This window comes from Centropristis striata, chromosome 8 (genome assembly GCF_030273125.1).
Source record: "Centropristis striata isolate RG_2023a ecotype Rhode Island chromosome 8, C.striata_1.0, whole genome shotgun sequence".
Classification (NCBI taxonomy): Eukaryota; Metazoa; Chordata; class Actinopteri; order Perciformes; family Serranidae; genus Centropristis; species Centropristis striata.
In genome coordinates, this window is record NC_081524.1 from 6,527,485 (window position 1) to 6,547,407 (window position 19,923).

At 38.1% G+C, this 19,923-nt stretch overlaps 1 protein-coding gene across 1 annotated transcript in view; it reads right to left on the reverse strand.

The window, feature by feature from the left end:
* Positions 1–19,923, reverse strand: part of myom3 (myomesin 3) — a 117,756-nt gene that overhangs the window by 63,820 nt on the left and 34,013 nt on the right. The window contains 7 exon segments of the mRNA XM_059339093.1: positions 1,072–1,233; positions 1,317–1,451; positions 7,767–7,811; positions 11,412–11,500; positions 13,919–14,011; positions 16,118–16,275; positions 16,941–17,094. Coding sequence (XP_059195076.1) covers positions 1,072–1,233; positions 1,317–1,451; positions 7,767–7,811; positions 11,412–11,500; positions 13,919–14,011; positions 16,118–16,275; positions 16,941–17,094 — 836 coding nt within the window.

The following is a 19,923-nucleotide window of genomic DNA, read 5'->3' on the forward strand; positions in this document are numbered from 1 at the left end:
AAGGATAAAGGACTTCATTTAAGTTGTATTTGTTTCTTTAAATATTATTTTATTTGGTATACATTAAAATGCTTTTATTTTGAAGGTGAACTAAGTCACCCAGTTTCGTTTGGCTACTCTCAGGAGTATAGCAGAATTCCCGGGAAGCATGAACAATGGTTCAGATGGAATTGTTTGTCAAGAGAGACTGATCATTATTGTGAAGAAGACTAAGGATAACATATAATTCCCTTTATGTAGCATGCAGCCAACAAGGTATTTTGTTTCATTTAAAAAACGCAAAAGTGGCGTTGCGTCTTCACTATTAATTCGGCGTTTGAACGAACGTTTTCGGGAGGAAATCAGCATGCATATATTATAAATATTTGGTTGTTTTTACCCGCAAGCGTCCTTGTGTAAACGGGGCCTAAAGACCAAACTCTTTACTAAACACCTTCACTCTTGATCTACACTGACGACTACGATAAGTATCGCACTGACCGCTCCTTCCAACATGGTCTCACAGCAATCCGTGGAATAGCCACGGAATCACTCAAATTTCCGTGAAACTGACACAGATTTCCCTACAATGCAAGTTAATGACAGTCATATCCCGTGGCTATTCCATCATACAAAGTGATTATGTACATTCACTGAGTGAATACTTAGAAAATAAAACATATATTTCTCGCTAGAAATGTGATCAAAATCCATTTTTATGCAGAAACTAAGTCAAAATATTGATTTTTTCCCTAAAAATGAGAGAACTGTCCGCCATGTTTTTTGTTCTGACCGCCGGGACCTTGAAAGTCACGTGACTTGGAACAAACCAATAGCCACGGGATATGACTGTCATTAACTTGCATTGTAGCGAAATCTGTGTCAGTTTCACGGAAATTTGAGTGATTCCGTGGCTACTCCACGAATTTTGAGTTAAGCGAATCCGTGGCTATTTCACGGATTCCTGTGAGACCAGGTTCGTTTCTTGACTTAGTCCTTGCTTTTGTTGTATTAACTCTCATTTGTATGTCACTTTGGATAAAAAGCATCTGCTAAATGACATTGTAGAATTGTAAATCATGTCATCCTCACCTTTGATGTAGACAAAAGCACTGTGCTCCTGGAAATCATCCCAGTTCCTCACTCTGACCGTGTAAACACCTTCGTGCTCCTTGTACGCAGCTTTTAAAGTGATGGTGGCCTCGTTCTCGTCCGTCATGATGTCCACATTGTCCGACGGAAGCAGCTGGACGCCTGAAGAAGGAAAAAATAAACTCACAAACCTAAAGCTCACTTTAAAGTTATCAAACATCTGAATCTTCTTTAACTTTACGTACCGTCTCTGAACCAGCTGACGTCCTGCTGGAAGGGCAGCAGGGGGGAGGTGAAGGAGCACCTCAGGGTGAGGCGGTCGCCCTCCTTCACCCACGTTGGCGGGAAGGTTTGTCCAAACTGGACGTCATGGCTCAAGCCTGTAAGGGAGAAGGCAAAGGTGACACGAGAGCAGGGTTCATACAGCGTTTGAAGGGTAAAATCCCGGCATACAGTCTTGGAAAAAATGAATAGACGACCCTTGTTTTCTCTAATTTCTTGTTCATTTTAATGCCTGGTACAACTGAAGGTACATTTGTTTGGACAAATATAATGATAATAACAAAAATGGCTGATAAGAGTTTAAGTTATTATATATTATATATTCTGAACCATGAAAAGACAATTAACATCTTCAAGATGTCAAGACTTACAGGTGCATCTCAATAAATTAGAATATCAAAGAAACGTGTCAGTAATTTATGTCAGTATTTCAATCAAAAAGGTGGAAATAACACATTATAGAGATCCATTACACACAGAATGAAACATTTCATGTCTTAATTTATTTGATTTCTTCTAATTATAATGATTATGGCTTACATTTAATGAAGACCTAAAATTCAGTGTCTCAAAAAAATGTTTAATATTACAAAAGACCAATTTTAAAAAGTATGTTTAATATGGAAATGTTGGCCTCTGAAATGTATGTCCATCTTAAAATGACTTTTTATCTCAAAATTATGACTTTTTATCTCATAATTTCAACTTTTTATTTCATAATTATGACTTTTTATCTCATAATTTTGACTTTTTATCTCATAATTTACTTTTTATCTCATAATTTCAACTTTTTATCTCATAATTATGATTTTATCTCACTTTTTCAACTTTTTTAATCTCAAAATTATGACCTTGTATCTCATAATTTTGACTTTTTATCTCATAATTTTGACTTAAATCCCATAATTCTGACTTTTATCTCAAAATTTGGATATTGGATATGTGGAAATGTTGGCCTCTGAAAATGTCCATCTATATGACTCAATACTTGGTTGAGGTTATTTGACTTGAACTACTGGAAATGGACTTTTCCATCATATTCTAATGTGTTGAGATGCAGCTGTATCATGAACCCTATGAGATGGAGCGAAAGCTGAAAGGGAAGGAAAAAAGCAAATAGGAGGAAAACTGGCAGACAACTAAGTAAGATAGAAGAAAAGTGAAACGAAGGGCACTTTTCATCAATACACACATTCACTTTCCCTGCTGGTGCTGCACAAACATAAAGCTGATATTGGAAAGTATGCCCACTCCAGATAGAGCCTCACTGCAGCAAGAAAAGATAGATATAGCAGACGGCAATAACTTTGGGTGGATGCTGCAAGATAAAACTGCACAGATCTGCTTCAAGAGGGCAACAAAGTGAAGAAGCATGGCAGGTAAAGAAGAGAGGTATCAGGAAGCAGAGGAGGTAAGTGGCAGGCAGGAAGAAGTCTCCTGATTCCTGATGATAAGAAATGAGATCTCATCCCAACAGCTCCTCCAGCTCTGCCACCAAACCCGGTCTAAGAAGCTCCACACTCTAAAAAAAAGTGACGCTGGCTCAACTTACAAAAATTGTTGTAACAATTTCCATTTAATTTTTTAAGTAATTCTAACTAAGACATTATTGAGTATTTCCCATGAGTCTTTTATAGCCGAACTAACTCAAATAGTCTAGTACAACCAACATGATTTGTTTTGTCCTCTTCAAGCTTAATTATGTTGAACCAACTAAATTTTTATATCAACGTTTTAGTGTTAATAAGTGGTCAGATTACTCTATTTAAGTTGCTATAACATCTTTATTTTACTTTCTTTCTACTCAGAAAAGTCCATGCAAATTGTTACCTCAATGTTATTGGGTACACTGCAAAAAAGCGGACTTGTATTTTTTGGTCTAAAACAGTGATTTAATTTGGTAAAACTTGGAAATATAAATTACTGACATTTAGGGCAATAATGTTAGTTAGCACAACAAAGGAAGCCAGTTGTCTGCTCAAAAACAAGTTGGTGAGTTGTTGTTACTTCTATCTTTAAGTTGGGGTTCACAACAAGGGACAATAGTTCTGCTAACTCTTATTTCTTTGTTGTGAAATTTGGTCATTAGTGAAAGCTAGCAGCTAACTGATGCTAGCGGCTAACTGATGCTAGCGGCGCTGCTTGTTACAGCTACAAGAGTAGCCATTAGCGTATCAATGCTAACTCAAAATTGCGGTCACAACATTAGCTGACATTTCATAGCGGCGTTACAATCGTGCCAGAGAAATTCAGAGTTGAGCAAACTCAAAAACAAAACTTGAAATATTTAGTTTAATTGTCCAACTTAAATTTTTATCGAAGTTTGTTGCCTTGAAATTTTGAGTTCACCCAACTTTTCTTTTTTTTGCAGTGTATAAGTAACTTATTTCACTTCAGTCAGACATATTGTAATACAATATTAAGTTTCATTACCTTCTTACTTTTCCTTGTTAAGTGAAGGCAGAAATGCTTCTCCATAATCAATATATTTCTGAGTTAAGACATCTTTCTTCATTTTTAATTTTGACAAACTCATAAAGAGATAAAGCTCATGTTTTTAAGTCATACTAACTAACCTCCTGAATCTTTTCTTAGAGTGTAACGTCTCTATACTGTCTCTTATGCTCGATGTTTCATTATTCTCTGCAAGCTAGCAGTAACAAGCTCTTCCTTCCTCGGTTTCTCTCACTATTGGCAGGAAGTGAAACTGAACAAAGCAAGCCTAGAGAGTCTTAATTAGCTAAAAAAAAAAAAAAAGACCATCTTATATATGCTGACTTGCACAGCCCTAATAGACAAAGATCTTCTGCTTCCATCAGAGACAAAGGACAGTGAGGAGCGGCGTCCCCCTGCAGGGAACAACAGAAGAAGAAGATGTGACATTTTTTTTAAAAAGTGAACAATTCCTGACAAGTTATCCCTTCAGCTGCCATTCTCTCACTTGTCAAATCACCGAAGCAGCACAATCTAGAAGTGATAGATATGTGTGCCATGAGGTCTTGTCAAATCCCTTTTCTCAGGGATGCGTCTGAGAGACTGTGACATGTTTCTTATAATGATCTTGTTCTGCTTAGCAGGCCGGGCTATCACAGGAATGTGCATCAAAAAACACACGGCTCTGATCTTTTCTTCCCCCATCATGCAAACCTTCCCTCAGCGCAGCGATGATTATGATAAATTTACCACAGTTGTGCTTTTTTTTATTGATTGATTCATGTATATATGATCTGCTCCGTACGAGATAATCAAGTATCAGTTACATTAAAGTGGCAGCGTGCAATTCTTCAGCACATTCACTCAACAATAAAGCCCCACGGCCGTCACAAGCTGATGAAGCTTCATTCAAAATGATTGCCACTTAATTTCTGAGTGTGCAGGGAATGCATTGCATTGTATTGCACGCACCTACATATTATGTATGCAGAAGCAACTGTGTATTTGAAAGACAGTGGTTAAAGTAAAAGAGACATCCGTGCAGAAGAAGGATTTATATATGGATTTGTCCCAATTAGATGTGTGCAGGTTGACTTTACTCTTGCCGATTTAAGTTTATTTCAAAGTTAATTAAAAAAAAAAAAAAAATGGCACAGATAGGTAATTTTGTATTCTTGAGTCGGTCTGCATTTCTCATTTTTAAAAGCTAATTTAGAATCTTACTCATGACAAAAGGCCAAATCTAAGAGTAATGGTATTTTAATATAATATTATATTCACATCAATACTGTCTTGTAGGATGAATTACTCTCCAGTGTCACTGCTGCAGAATTTAAAGCAACACTGGAAGATGCAGCTCTGTTTTGTCCAACAGGACAAGCAACACAAGTGGTCAAGGAAGAAGCCAAGATTTCCCTGAGTGTGAAAATGAGACAATAGCCGTGTTTCCACTACAGTCGAATACCCGGAATGAGGCGGGTCTCACTCGCCGAAATGCCCCAAATTTGAATGTGAGCCGTCCTAGCAGCCGTTCAACTGGCCATTTTTTGTCCCTGTAGAAGAGCAGGGTTATTTTTCTACCCTGAAAAAAGCCTGGTTGCTGATTGGATAGAACACTGAGCGGGATGTGACGTAGTACTCGTCGCCACAACAACACGCACTATTTGTAAAAGCCGGCGAAGTAGCGAGTAGTCACAAGCGACAAGAAACATAAACCCCTTTCATAGTGTGGTCCTGCAGATGTGCTGGAAAGATCTGTGCCGGGTTTTTGCCTTCATTGCGTTCATAGTGATCCCGTGAAGGCAAAGTGATATTCTGCCCTTTCATAGTGCAGTCCGGCGTCATGGAACCAGGTGCAGAGTAGCACAGTGCTAACAGGCTAACAGTTAGCTCTGTAGCAGTACAGTGTGTATGTGCTAACAGGCTAACAGTTAGCTCTGTAGCAGTACAGTGTGTATGTGCTAACAGGCTAACAGTTAGCTCTGTAGCAGTACAGTGTGTATGTGCTAACAGGCTAACAGTTAGCTCTGTAGCAGTACAGTGTGTATGTGCTAACAGGCTAACAGTTAGCTCTGTAGCAGTACAGTGTGTATGTGCTAACAGGCTAACAGTTAGCTCTGTAGCAGTACAGTGTGTATGTGCTAACAGGCTAACAGTTAGCTCTGTAGCAGTACAGTGTGTATGTGCTAACAGGCTAACAGTTAGTTCTGTAGCAGTACAGTGTGTATGTGCTAACAGGCTAACAGTTAGCTCTGTAGCAGTACAGTGTGTATGTGCTAACAGGCTAACAGTTAGCTCTGTAGCAGTACAGTGTGTATGTGCTAACAGGCTAACAGTTAGCTCTGTAGCAGTACAGTGTGTATGTGCTGCTGCTGCAGGAGGTGTTCATTTAGCGATCTCTGTTTGTTTACAACAAGCACCAGACACTCTGTGCACAGTTAGCGATGCTGGTTAATTCACGATCACCATGTTTATGATCAGCGGCCGACACTTTGTGTACAGTTAGCACGCCCGTTTGTTTATGATCAGCAGCTACGCTGTGCACAATGACCCATGCTGGTTTGTTTATGATCAGCATCAGTAATAGGTCGTAGTAGATAATTTACATTACTGCATATCAAAGAATAGCATAAAACTTAAAATCTACTGCCTTAAACTGTAGAAAACACACAGTTTTGCTGTAAAAATATACATTTTTCATGTAAAATTAATGGAGAAATACCATGATCACACAATTATTCTAAAAGTAATGGGATTATTCAGTATAAATTACAGTTTTTGCTGATATTTACATTTACATAAGCTCACTGTATTTTTTACGGTGAAGTTTCTGACAACCACAGCTGCCAGTATTTTACAGTAAATTTAACAGATTTTTTTTTTTACAGTTTATGTAAACTGTAACCACCAGAACTTCAATGTAGAAAATACAGTGAGTTTCCTACTGTAAATTTAAATGTAAAAGTCAGTAAAAACTGTAATTTAGACTGCTTGGTCCTTTTATTTTTAGGGCTATTGTGTTCTTGTGACATTATGGTATTTCTCCATGTATTTTACATGACAAGTCAAGTCAAGTCAAAGTTTATTTATAGAGCACATTTAAGAACAATTATAAATAAATAAATTATTATTATTATTATTATTATTAATAATAATAATAATAATAATAATAATAATAATAATAAACTCACTTAAAAAACAGAGTTAGAGTTAAAAAGGAAATAAAAGAATAAAAAGTAAAAAAGCCAAGGATTCTCGCCTAGTTGGGACTGAACGCCAAAGAGAATAAATAGGTTATTAATAATGTTTTAAAGTGCTCAACAGAATGAAAAAAAACAACAACAACTGTGTTTTCTACAGTTTAAACATTTTGCATTATTCCTTGATTCATGGTAAATACAAGCGTCTCCTACAGTGATATTACATTTTTTATTTTACACCCTATTTCTGAAGCAGTTTGACTGTGTTGTACTGTCATTTCTACAAACATGTTTTACAGTGTATGTATGTTCAAGCTAAAATTGTCATGATCCTTGCACATGGGTTACACTAATCTAGGCCAAAGAGTGCCACAGCCAATATTTGATGCTCCACAGCTTGGAGCAAAACGGAATAAATCTCCTGCTGTTCCTGAAATGAAATATACATGACTGTCTTTTTTTTTTTTCTCAATTGGAAGCAAGCCTTTCTATCCCTACAGCCACATTCCTACAAATAGTCTTACTTTCATCCACGGACACGCACACCCACACAGAAACATCAACACCCACGACAAACAACGTCTACGCCCTGCTCCCTTTCAGTCAGAGCACCCAGAGCTTTTTTCTTTATGGAGGTGCTGCTGCAGCACGGACAGCAGAGCAGAGAGCCTTCAAAGCCAACGCAGCCCTCCCTCGTTTACTGGTGGAGGGAAGAACTTCAAAGGGCGGCAGAGAAAATGAAAGGGGACACTTTTCATTAGGCCCTGGTGTGAAACTTACCGGGGGTCTGCGAGTGCTCTGAACCAGCCACGGCTCCTTGATATGCTGAATCGCAGGGCAACAGAGCGGCAGAGCGGGACAGATTGGAGGGTCAGAGATGGAGACAGAAACAGAGACAGATGTTGTTGAGAAAAAAGAGACACGGAGAGGCACAGCAGACAAATCAAACCTGGCAACGCCACATTTATGCGAGTCACATCCAATATTCCCTTTGACCTATTTTTAACAGCCGAAGAAAGTGTGTGAAATATAGATGACAAGGAGAAGCCTTGAAGTGCATCATTAAAGCCCTGACCGTGTAATTTATCTACAACATTAGGGAACTTCACCGCCACGAGCCGAGCCCTTTAAAGACAGGGTGAGGTCATTTAAAAGGTGCAAAGAAAAATCATTATTGTGAATGTTTCTGTCACAATGCTGCAAGGCCACGATGCTCGCTGCAGATGTTTGCCTGTTAGTCACCAGTACACCCACTCACACCCTCATTATAATGCACGAGTGCTGCAATGAGATCGGTTTTTCAGATCATTTCAGTCTGGGGCTGATTCTCATCCAAATATCAAATTTATACAGGAACTAGGATAATGGGCATGGGAAACTATGCTGTGCACAGGGGACAAAAAGAGAAAATAGCATCCAAACTAGAAACCATTCCCTTTGGGTTTCCTTTCACAAAAAAAGAAGAAGAAAAGAAAGAAAGAACTATTTCTGATTTGAGAAATGACAAGATTGGAGGTATTAGGAGGATGGAGATGCGAATATGTGGCCAGGATGGTGGCAGCACCCTGAGGGTATTAATGAATGTCTGCGCCGCTAAGGAAAAAAAAAGGGAAAAATTGAAATGCCACTTTTGTAGCCGTGTGGCTGATATTGGATTGCTCGGACGGATACAATACATTACTGACATTTGAAGCTTGGTAACAATTTATCACCTGCTATTCATATTTCAAACTTAAAACCAATAACATTAAAACATTCCTGATGATTAACTTTTTGATTGTCAGATTAAAGAACTATGAAATGAGTAGGAAAAATAAACTCAGTGCCCTAAGTGGACAAATTACACAATTTCTTAATTGCCACAAACAAATATTTGGCATACCTGTACTGCAATTTCTCGCTACTCATTGGTCCTCATGGAATATTAATATACAGTCATTGAAAAAAATATCAGACCATTGTTTTCTTCAATTTCTTGTTCATTTTTAAGTCTAAGAGTTTAATTTAAGAGCTGTTATCTAGACATTTTCCATGGTTTTCTTGATAATAACCAAAATCATTATCAAGAAAACCATGGAAAATGTCTAGATATCAGCTCTTAAATTAAACTCTTATGATAGATAGATAGATAGATAGATAGATAGATAGATAGATAGATAGATAGATACTTCTACTTTATGTATCCCAAGCTGGGAAATTGTGTGAAAAGGGAAGGTTATTCTTTTCTAACAAAATTGTCTACTTTCGCATATGTAACATTAATTTTACTGTGCAATTTAAGACTATATAATTATTTTTAGCGTTAAAAAATACACCTCAGTTCACCTTGACTTGCCTGAAAGTGCCTTTCTGAATAAATGCACTTGTTTATCCTCCAAACTGCGTGGCGCTGTCACGAAAAACTGAGGGGCCTGAAACTGCAGCTCCCCGGCTGTCAATCACCTGTCAAAGTAGGGGGCGGGGCTTCGGTAGAGCAGGTAGCTTACCTTAACCTGCGGCTAATTAAAACACAAAGTAACCTAGAGAAATTAAATTATTGTAATTTCATAGTTTAGTTCATGTAGATTCAGTGCTGACCACTGAAGATACCACACGTTTCCCTGCAAGAGCTTCAATCTGACGGATATCCTAACAAGCTGAAACTTCAACTAATGGTGAGTAAGCTTCTTTTTTTTTTTGCATCTGTTGTTTGTAACTTGAGACGCTGCTGCATCTCTTTGCTGTTGGAGTTTAATCATCATTGTTGTTCTCTGTGCTGCTGACGTGTTTTGGTCTCTGTTGTGTGCATAGTTTCTGGTTTGGTCAGTGCTTTTTGAGGCTTGTTTGGTTATTCTTTAATGTTGAACTGTAAGTTTGTCTGCAACTCTGGTTTTTATGCCTTCTCTGTTTTTTTTTATCATATGCAATGCAATATACAGTCATGGAAAAAAATATTAGACCATCCTTGTTTTCTTCAATGTCTTGTTTATATAGCTTAAGCTAGAAAGTCTGATATAAATGAATGAATTTAAAGCTACCATCAAGACTGTGGTGATAGAGACATGTGCTTGTTTTCCTTAATAAGACTCATTATGTTTTAATATTGTGTTAGCTTGCACTTGTTTTATTGTAAATGTTAATTTTTTGACACTTGTGTTGAGTTTTGGCTGCTATTTTGACCAGGTCTCTCTTGAAAAAGAGATCCTGAATCTCAATGGGACTTCCAGGTTAAATAAAGGTTAAATAAAAAATAAAAAATAAACTAAAGGTGCATTTGTTTGGACAAATATAATGATAACAACAAAAATAGCTCATAAGAGTTTAATTTAAGAGTTGATATATAGACATTTTCCATGGTTTTCTTGACAATGATTTTGTTTTTTATCAAGAAAACCATGGAAAAAAGCTAGATATCAGCTCTTAAATTAAATTCTTATGAGCTATTTTTGCTGTTATCATTATATTTGTCTAAACAAATGTACCTTTAGTTGTACAAGGCATTAGAATGAACAAGAAATGAGAGAAAACAAGGGTGGTCTAATCATTTTTTCCATGACTGTACATGTGTAACATGTGAACATGTTACATGTGTAAAACACAATTTAGTATGACATTAGTTAGTGAGTGACATCAAATAGAACCTTGTTTAAAAGTTCTTTTTACTCAGATGCACAAAAGTTAATAATTGTTTATATTAAGGAATAATACAAAACATTCCACTTCCACACAGGTTTCAATATTCTATGTGCTTCAGGTGGTTTTGACCATAAAAATTGACCATTATGGGGTTTAAAATATTGCCAAATATAAATAAATATGCTTAAAACTACACTATTTAAAATTCACTTGCAGTTTCAATCCGGTATTGTTTCCCTCATATCTGACAGTTTTTCTCCCCATCTAAAGTAACACTTTTTGTTTGAACTGATAATATAAGGTAGACAAATAGAAGAATATATTTAAATGGCCTCAAATGCAACATAATGTTATTTATATTAGTATTTAGTTGTTTGCAAAATGACAAAGCTTTGTTGTCTGTTTGTGCTTGAACATGTCTTAAGCCTATAAAACAAAGACACTAGGGGGCAGTGTCATCAATATATAAAGTTTGAGAAGTGTGTGTCTGTGTGTGCAGTTTAAATTGAGCAGTTGTGTGAAATACAACAAGCAGTGTGTGTGTTTTATAGAGAGGAACGGTGTGTGCAACAAGTTTAAAAAATACAACCCTTATATGATGTATATCCTGCTATATAAGTGCTCTTTGGGCTGGTTATTTAGCCTTTAATTTGACTGATATCTGCTCCGATCTCAGTGACCTCAAACCATTTTAAAAGCCTGTGACAGAGCTGCTGTATTCCACTCATTGCATTGTTATCCATCCTTGTATCACCCATAATGGATTTCTAGCAAAGTGATGGACCTAATTAGAAACAGGAAACTACTCACAGTTCACCACAAGCGTTCCAAAGGTCATCGCTTCACCCAGGGGACTCTTTGCAACCACTTTATACTTGCCAGCATCATCCGGAGTGCACCTAAAAAATATAGAATTTCATGAAGCTTGAGTTGATATAAAAATAATAAATCTGTTCTGTTAGAAATATGTGCATTTGTTTTTAGCAGGAGCATATTTTTACTCTCATGCTCCATTCTACCCTCACTCATGAACAAGACCCCGAGATACTTGAACTCCTTCTCTTGAGGCAGTACCTCTCTCCACCCAGAGGGGGCAGTCAAACGTTTTCCAGCAGAGAACCATGGCCTCGGACTTGGAGGTGCTGACTTTCATCCCAACCGATTCGCACTCGGCTACAAAACCGCCCTAATGAGTGCTGGAGGTGCCGGTCTGATGAGGCCAAAAGAACCACATCATCCGCAAAAAGCACAGATGCAGTTCTAACTAGTGGTCGACCGATAAAGGTTTTTTAAGGCCGATGCCGATTATTTTGACATCAGTCTTAACCGATCCCCGATATGTGCTGCTGATTTTTTTTTGGGCTGATTCTTGAAGCCGATATTGCCTTTTCTCCCTCCATTTACATGATAAAAATGACACAATGATAACAAATGTTACACAAGTCTCAATTTACAACATATTAACAGTTGCATAGCAAACAATGTGCATGTTGTTGTAGGCCTCGAGGTGGTGGCGCCTCAGATGAGTCTGTAGGTGCTGAATGTGTTTGGTTGAGTTTTGATGTGTGGTGTAATTCACTCAATGTATGTGTGGGGTCGCTGTGCTGTTACCTGGGGAGCTCAGGTGCATATAGGTGGGATTGTTTACGCTCTTTAGGCAGGGTTTGACCCGGAAGGACAAAAGTTTTTTTGAGCGCTGTAACGCTGTAGCTCATCATGGCGGTATTTTGTTTGTATGTTTTGCCTCGTTTACATTTCACGGCAATAAACGCACTGTGTTGTGGAACAGCCTGAACATTTATTCAATGCGGTAGAAGAGCATCAGCCAAGGCGAGGCGTGTCAACCAGGTTATTCCGGGACTCAAATACCTCAGTAGCTCCAGTATTAGACTGAGCTCCTTTAATAAGTCCACATGTTTGATGTGTTTTTCTTTTTCCCGGTATCAGCAGCAGCTCACCAGAGAATGGCAGATGTTGCACCGAGCCTTGCCTGGTGTTGGCTCAGTGAAACGGGCTAATTGACCAGCAAATGCACAAACATATCGGCCGATGCCGATACAAGTAAAAAACGCAAATATGGGCCGATATATCGGTCTATCTCTAATTCTAAGGTCACCAAACCGGATCCCTTCCTCCCCCCGGCTGCGCCTTGAGATCCTGTCCATGAAGACCACAAACAGAATCGGAGACAAGGCGGTTTGGTGCAGCATCAGCAGTGATGCGGGCGTTGAGAAATGACAAGCAGTGGCCTCATTTGCATATGTAAACATTAAAATACAAAAAAAAACATGCAATACATTTTTTTCTCATTTTAACATAAGTTATCAACTGAGAAAGTTTCATGGTGAAATCTATTATTATTATTATTTTTTTTACCCTATTCACCTGTGGTGTTTTGACTTTATTGGCTTATTATGCTAATTATGCAAATTGCCCAAAGTGCAACTTTTAGCAACCAAGTTGAATTCCATCCACTAGGTCTATAGAGGACATTTCTGCAATGAAACTTTAGGGTACTCAACATTTCTGGGTTCAAGAAATTACGACTAGACTACTAGATAAATAAGTTTCCTCCGTAGGGTGGCTGGGCTCAGCCTTAGACATAGGGGGAGGAGCTCAGACATCCGGAGGGAGCACGGAGTAGAGTCGCTGCTCCTTCGCGTCGAAAGGAGTCAGTTGAGGTGGTTTGGGCATCTGGTAAGGATCCTCCTGGGCGCCTCCCGTTAGAGGTGTTCCGGGCACGTCCAACTGGTAGGACGCCCCGGGGAAGACCCAGAACACGGTGGGATTAAATCCCTCTCCTGGCCTGGGAACCCCTCTGGGTCCACCAGGAGGAGCTGAACGTTGTGGCTGGGGAGAGGGACGTCTGGAATGCCCTGCTTAGCCTGCTGCCCCCGTGACCCGGCCCCGGATAAGCGGAGGAAAATGGCTGGATGGATATTTTTACTCTGTTTTGAGGGCTGTTGAATTAATCCCAAATGCAGCGTAAAGAAAAGAGGAATGTGGTTGCCTCACGATCAGACCACTCAACTTAATTGACTCTGTTCATTCTTTAGTAATGGAGCAGCAGAATTACAAATCAGCAGCAGCATTAATTTCTCACTTTGACAGGCACATTTTATCTCATAACACCACAATTTCCTAACCTCACCCACAAGTAATGTAAATTATTAATTTTACTCTAAATTAATCAATGGCAAGGTCGTGCTTTCCACACATATGCCCCCGTCTTAACTCTCCCCTCGCTGCGTCATGCTACAGTTTTCTGCACAGAGATTTTCAGCCCCTAATTAGGGGGATTTGAGCTAGTGACCTACCTTCTGATCTCCAGTGAGTTGAGGCCGAATTCTTGTCGAAGATTGTAATTCCACGGCTGGCTCGCCCTTCTCAGCGGCACACCATCCTTATACCTGAGTAGGAAGTTAGAAATCGATCTGACTTTGTTGGAAAAAAGTTTTATTTTTGCTGAATATCAAAGGGAAAGTGAACAATGGGCTTCACTTAGATGGTTCATGATCCTGCCTTGCTGGTTACTCATGCTCTTCTTTCACCAATCAAATGTTAGTTTGACTGAATCTGTAAGAGGCAGAGGGCCGCTTTGATCTCCCATTCTGTCTTGTGCCGGGCACTGTTAAGGGCAGCCTCTCTTGCAGCTCATTGGGCTCGATGGGTCCCAAATGGGATGGTTGAAACCCACGAGCTTCAAGTTATCAGGATCTCGGCTTCGGTGCATGAATACAGAGCGCACTCTCCGTCTATTCATCAGCCAGTCTCCCAGCAGCTCAAGTATCAAGGTCGACAGTTCGGCACGTTGCCTGAATTAACACAGGTAATTTCATATTAATACTCGGGGCCATATTCAAGTCAGGGTTCAAAACTGTAGAGTCATGGCTTTTGTTTTGTTTTTTTGCAAGCAACTCAGGTCTATCTTTGTATTCAATCATTTGCACCGGTGTGTTAACCTGACCGAGCACCTCACTTCTCACACTATATACTTGTAATTATCGCATGACAAATCCAACTGTGTTATGGATGAGTCATGAATTAATGATGCAGTGCAGGGCTGCAACCACCCTATAGGGTGATTTATCTTGTCTATAGAAGGTCAGAAATGATTAAATAATAAATTACAATTTGATTTCATCAGCAGTGGCATTTTGCAATTGTTTATTTGTCTGACAGGTCAAAATCCAAATACAGTCATGGAAAAAATGATTAGACCCTATCTTGTTTTCTTCAATTTCTTGTTCATTTTAATGCCTGGTACAACTAAAGGTACATTTGTTTGGACAAATATAATGATAACAACAGAAAATAGTTCATACGAGTTTAATTTAAGAGCTGATACCTAGACATTTTCCATGGTTTTCTTGATAATGATTTTGGTTATTATCAAGAGAACCATGGAAAATGGCTAGATGAACAGTGACTCCTTGGAGTGTCTGTTAGTCCAACCAAATGCTGAACAAGACATTTTTACTGAACAAAATGTTCAAATAAACTGTCATTAAGTGAAAATACAGTAAAAGGGTCAAAGTTATGAGACCAAACCGGTAAACCTCCTTTTTTCTTATTTATATATATATAAACTTTATTGACACGTTGCCGTGGATACGCATTGCTCTGCTTCTCTCCTGATGACGGCTCGCCTTGTTAGTGACCTGTCAATCAAAGGTAGCCACGCCCCAAATCATATGATTCTTTATCTTCTATTTTCTTCTAAATGGGGCCATTATTTACACTATTAACATGAAATTGTCTTGAAAAATATTTTTTACTAGCGATTGAGACCATAGTGTTGTCCTAAAAAAAATTCTGAGGCAATAAATCAAGTGAGAAGTTTTCAAATTTTGTATTGAAATGAATGGACAAAAATGCTTCTGCAGCCGCCAGATACCAATTTTTGGTAGAATGCAGCTTCAGGCACTTCCTGGTTTATCTCCCTGCTCAGACCAGGAGGTTGCTGCCTGGTTTAAAGTAAGATATATCAGGAGTGCCCATCATTATACACATTGTGTAAACTGAAAAAAATTGGAGTGACATTTACTTAAAAAAGCTAGGCAAGTTTTTCCACACAGAAAGTGTTTGTAATCTTTTCTCAGGCTGTTTCTAAGTATTATTTATTTAATAGAACCACTTTATGAAAATACACAAGTGAATTGCAGATTCACTGATGTCCTTCAATTATATTTTACTTGGAAGTATCAACTAATTAAGCCAATGAACTGGTTTAGTGAATATTACTTGGAACGAATGATTCAATTTATATACAAAACTGAGGACAAATAATAACAAACAATCACTACATGAAAAACTGCTATATTTTTTCAGTGTAGCTGTTTCCTGAAAGTTTACTTATGTCGGCCATGACACTTTTTCTGCTCCAACCAAGCGAGAAACTGAATTAAAATGACACCCAAGCAACAGAGTTTGATAGAAACTGCAGGATAAAGAATCACTATCGGAGGCCAATGGAGGTTTAAAAAATGAAGTGCAGCATAGATGGAAGTTGTTACCATGTGACCTTCGGGGGTGGACGGCCGTGGACGACAAAGGAGAGTGTGACCGTCATGCCCTCCCAGACGGTGTGGGCCCTCAGCGGGACCGCAAAGTCTGGGGCCTTCTGACTCAGACGCTCCAGGTACTTCATGTGGGCAGATGCCTTCTTCTCTGCCTGGAGCACGGATGGAAAAATGAATAGATTTTGCAGATAAGAGGAAAAGTAATGGTTTTCAGACAAATATACAGGTGCATCTCAATACATATCATAGAAAAGTTTATTTCCAGTGATTCAAAGTCAAATAGCTCCAACCAAGTATTGAGTCATATAGATGGATGTACTTTTCAGAGGCCAACATTTTCCATAGTAATCAGTTAATCAGATAATCACCATCTTTCAGTCTGTCCTTACATCACATGCATGGCTCCTTTTTCTCCACACAAACTTGGCTATCAGTCAGATTTTTCATTTTATTTTAATTAAAGTATCAGAGTCAAACTCACGGCCCGCGGGCCCATCATTTTGTGTCTTTTTTGGTCATTTTGTGTCTTTTTTAAAAGTGATTTTGTGTCTTTTTTAAAAGTGATTTTGTGTATTTTTTGGTCATTTTGTGCCTTTTTAAAGTTATTTAGGTTTTTTTTCTGTCATTTTGTGTCTTTTTTTTGTAATTTTGTGTCTTTTTCTTTTGGTCATTTTGATACTGCCTCCAGCGGCCCCCAGGTAATTTGAGTTTGAGACCCCTGGTTTAGAACATGATGAATATAACTGTGTTGACATAGTTAGTGCGAGGCACTCATCGTTGTTAGACAAGTTATTCCTAAAGCCAAAGACTTTTTTACCTGTTTCCGAAGGGCCAGTCTGTCAACACGTTTGCGTAACAAGTGCTGGTTCCTGATCACGTCCAGCTCCACGCTCTCAGCCTCGTTCCCAAACATGGTCCACTTCTCTCTGCGGTACGCCTGGTCAGCAGCCAGAGTTTCCTTCAGGATCTCCCTGGTAGAACACAAACAGCATTTATTTTAAACATTCAAGACTGTTAATAAGACACTCACATCACAGCACATCACATATTGTTGCAGACTTGTTGCAAACTTAACATTGAAATGAATAATTCACGCATAATATTTTTTTCATTTAACCAGGAAATGTCCCATTGAGATTGAGAACCTCTTTTTCAAGGGAGCCCTGGCCAAGAGGCTGCAAACACAAAATACAGTTACATATTTACATAAGACACAGACCTTAAATGCGTTATGAGAAACAAGTGCATATTGTGGAATTGGCTTCAATAACTCTGTTTGGATTTAAAAGTGCTCAAAGAAATGAAGTCAGTTAGTTTCCAGTCTTTCTTTAGCATATTCCAGCATAAGGTGCAGAGTAAACAAATGCCCTTTTACCCAACTCCGTACGAGCAGAAGGGACAGAAAGCAACAATTGATCTTTTGAACGAAGAGAATAAGATCCAGCAATTCTCAGTGTAATTAAGGTGCAAATGTATGAAGGCAGCAGTCCCAATATTGCCTTTTAAATGAAAGTATACCAATGACTAGCCCTTCAAGTGGCCAGAGCAGGCCATCCTACCCCAGAGTATGATTCACAATAGTGAGTGGACATCTTACAGTTAGTAATGAAGCTCAAAGAAGCACGATAAACACTATCAATCATTCTAAGACATTGAGCAGCAATAAAAACCACAAATGTGCTCAATGAACTGTTTTGGAACTTGAAAATGTAAACATAGGATACAAATATGAACATATAAAAAGGTCAAATTTAAATATGATAAACTATATACAAAAAAGTCCCATGAAAACATGTATATTTATAGGCTTTTTTTCCTTGTTAGCTGCAACTCTTCAAATCAAACGAAGTGCAAAATTACACAAACGGCTTTACCAACGCTCAAATATTTCTGTTCTATCAAATTAAAACTATCATATCTTTGGTTTTACATGACCTAGGAATGTCAAACAAAAACTGGGAGAAAGTTTCAAGTCTGTACTTTGGAGTGAAGTTGATAGCAGCGCTCCATGTGACCCCGTTTTTTTGTTACATGTCACATGATCTGATCAGGACGCCACCATCATAGACCCCAGAGGGTTAACAGTAATTTTTGTTTTCAAGTTCCACAGTTGCTGAAGTGGCTGCACAACTTTTTGTTGTTGTTTTGAACACCTGAACAGCAGTTCACACACGAATGCATTCAGTTAGTTGCAGACTACGTATGGTGTAATAGAAACAATTCAGTTTGTCAGGTGCATCCAATATTTATGAAAATGAAGTGATACGCCTGGTCAGCAGCCACAGTTTCCTTCAGGATTTCCCTGGTGGAACACAGCACAGCATTTATTTTAAACATTCAGGATGTTAATACGACTGCTGAATGCAGAAGCAGAACACATAGATTGTTGCAGACTTGTTGCAAACTAACAACCAAGCAGCAACATTGAAATGACAAATTCATACATAATACTGCAGAGCATTTATACTAAGTACAGTCATGGAAAAAAATATTAGACCCTTCATTTTAATTCATTTTAATGTCTGCTACAACTAAAGGTACATTTGTTTGGACAAATACAATGATAACAATAAAATAGCTTGTAAGAGTTTAATTAAGAGCTGATATCTAGACATTTTCCATGGTTTTCTTAATAAAAAACAAAACCATTATCAACCTTTAGTTGTACCAGGCATTAAAATGAAAAAGAAATTGAAGAAGAGGGTGGTCTAAATTTTTTTTCCCCATGGCTGTATATTGCTAAATTTATGAAAAACAGGTAATCTGCCTTCAGAAATAAAGTAGAGTTTCCAGAAAAAAAGTCAATCACAAGAAAAAAGTATGACGTACCAGAAAAAAGTCTAAATTACGAGAAATAAAATGTCAGAATTACAAGGAAAAAAAGTCAATCACCAGAAAAAAGTATGAATTATCAGAAAAAATGTTTAAATTACAAGAAAAAACAGTCAAAATAACATTGAAATGACTAATTCATACATAATACTGTAGAGCATTTATACTAAGTACAGTCATGGAAAAAAAGACCATTGTTTTCTTCAATTTCTTGTTCATTTAATGCCTGGTACAACTAAAGGTACATTTGTTTGGACAAATATAATGATAACAACAAAAATAGCTGATAAGAGTTTAATTTAAGAGCTGATATCTAGACATTTTCCATGTTTTTATTGATAATAACCAAAATCATTATCAAGTAAACCATGGAAAATGTCTAGATATCAGCTCCTAAATTAAACTCTTATGATCTATTTTTGCAGTTATCATTATATTTGTCCAAACAAATGTACCTTTAGTTGTACCAGGCATGAAATGAAAAAGAAAGCAAGAAGAAAACAAGGGTGATCTTATATTTTTTTCCATGACTGTAAGTATGTTAATATGCACATTTGAAGTGTTTATTTTCAGCTGTACAGAATGTTTTTTAACCAAGACTAGACAGGAAGTAATTTGCTTCATTTGAAAAACTCGAGTAGGTGTGAAAACAATTCAGACCTCCATCAGAGGAGGCAGGGACACAAATTCAGACAAAGGTTTTTTTTCTAACAACACCGGTCGACCTTTTGAGAGAAGCAAAAACAAGCAATTTTACATTGATTTCTCTTGGCATGTAAACGTTTCATTCTGTCCCAGTCCATTTGCAGACAAACGCTGGCTTCATGATCTTTGGCAGTTTGTCGTTTAAAAGGCTCGGCGATGAGGTCGGCGATTTGCTGCTCCGTTTAAAAACCTACGTGTCATTTCACACGAGCGCCGTTCTCTCACGCACGTTCAAAGGTTTGAACAGTTGTCTGTTTCTGAGT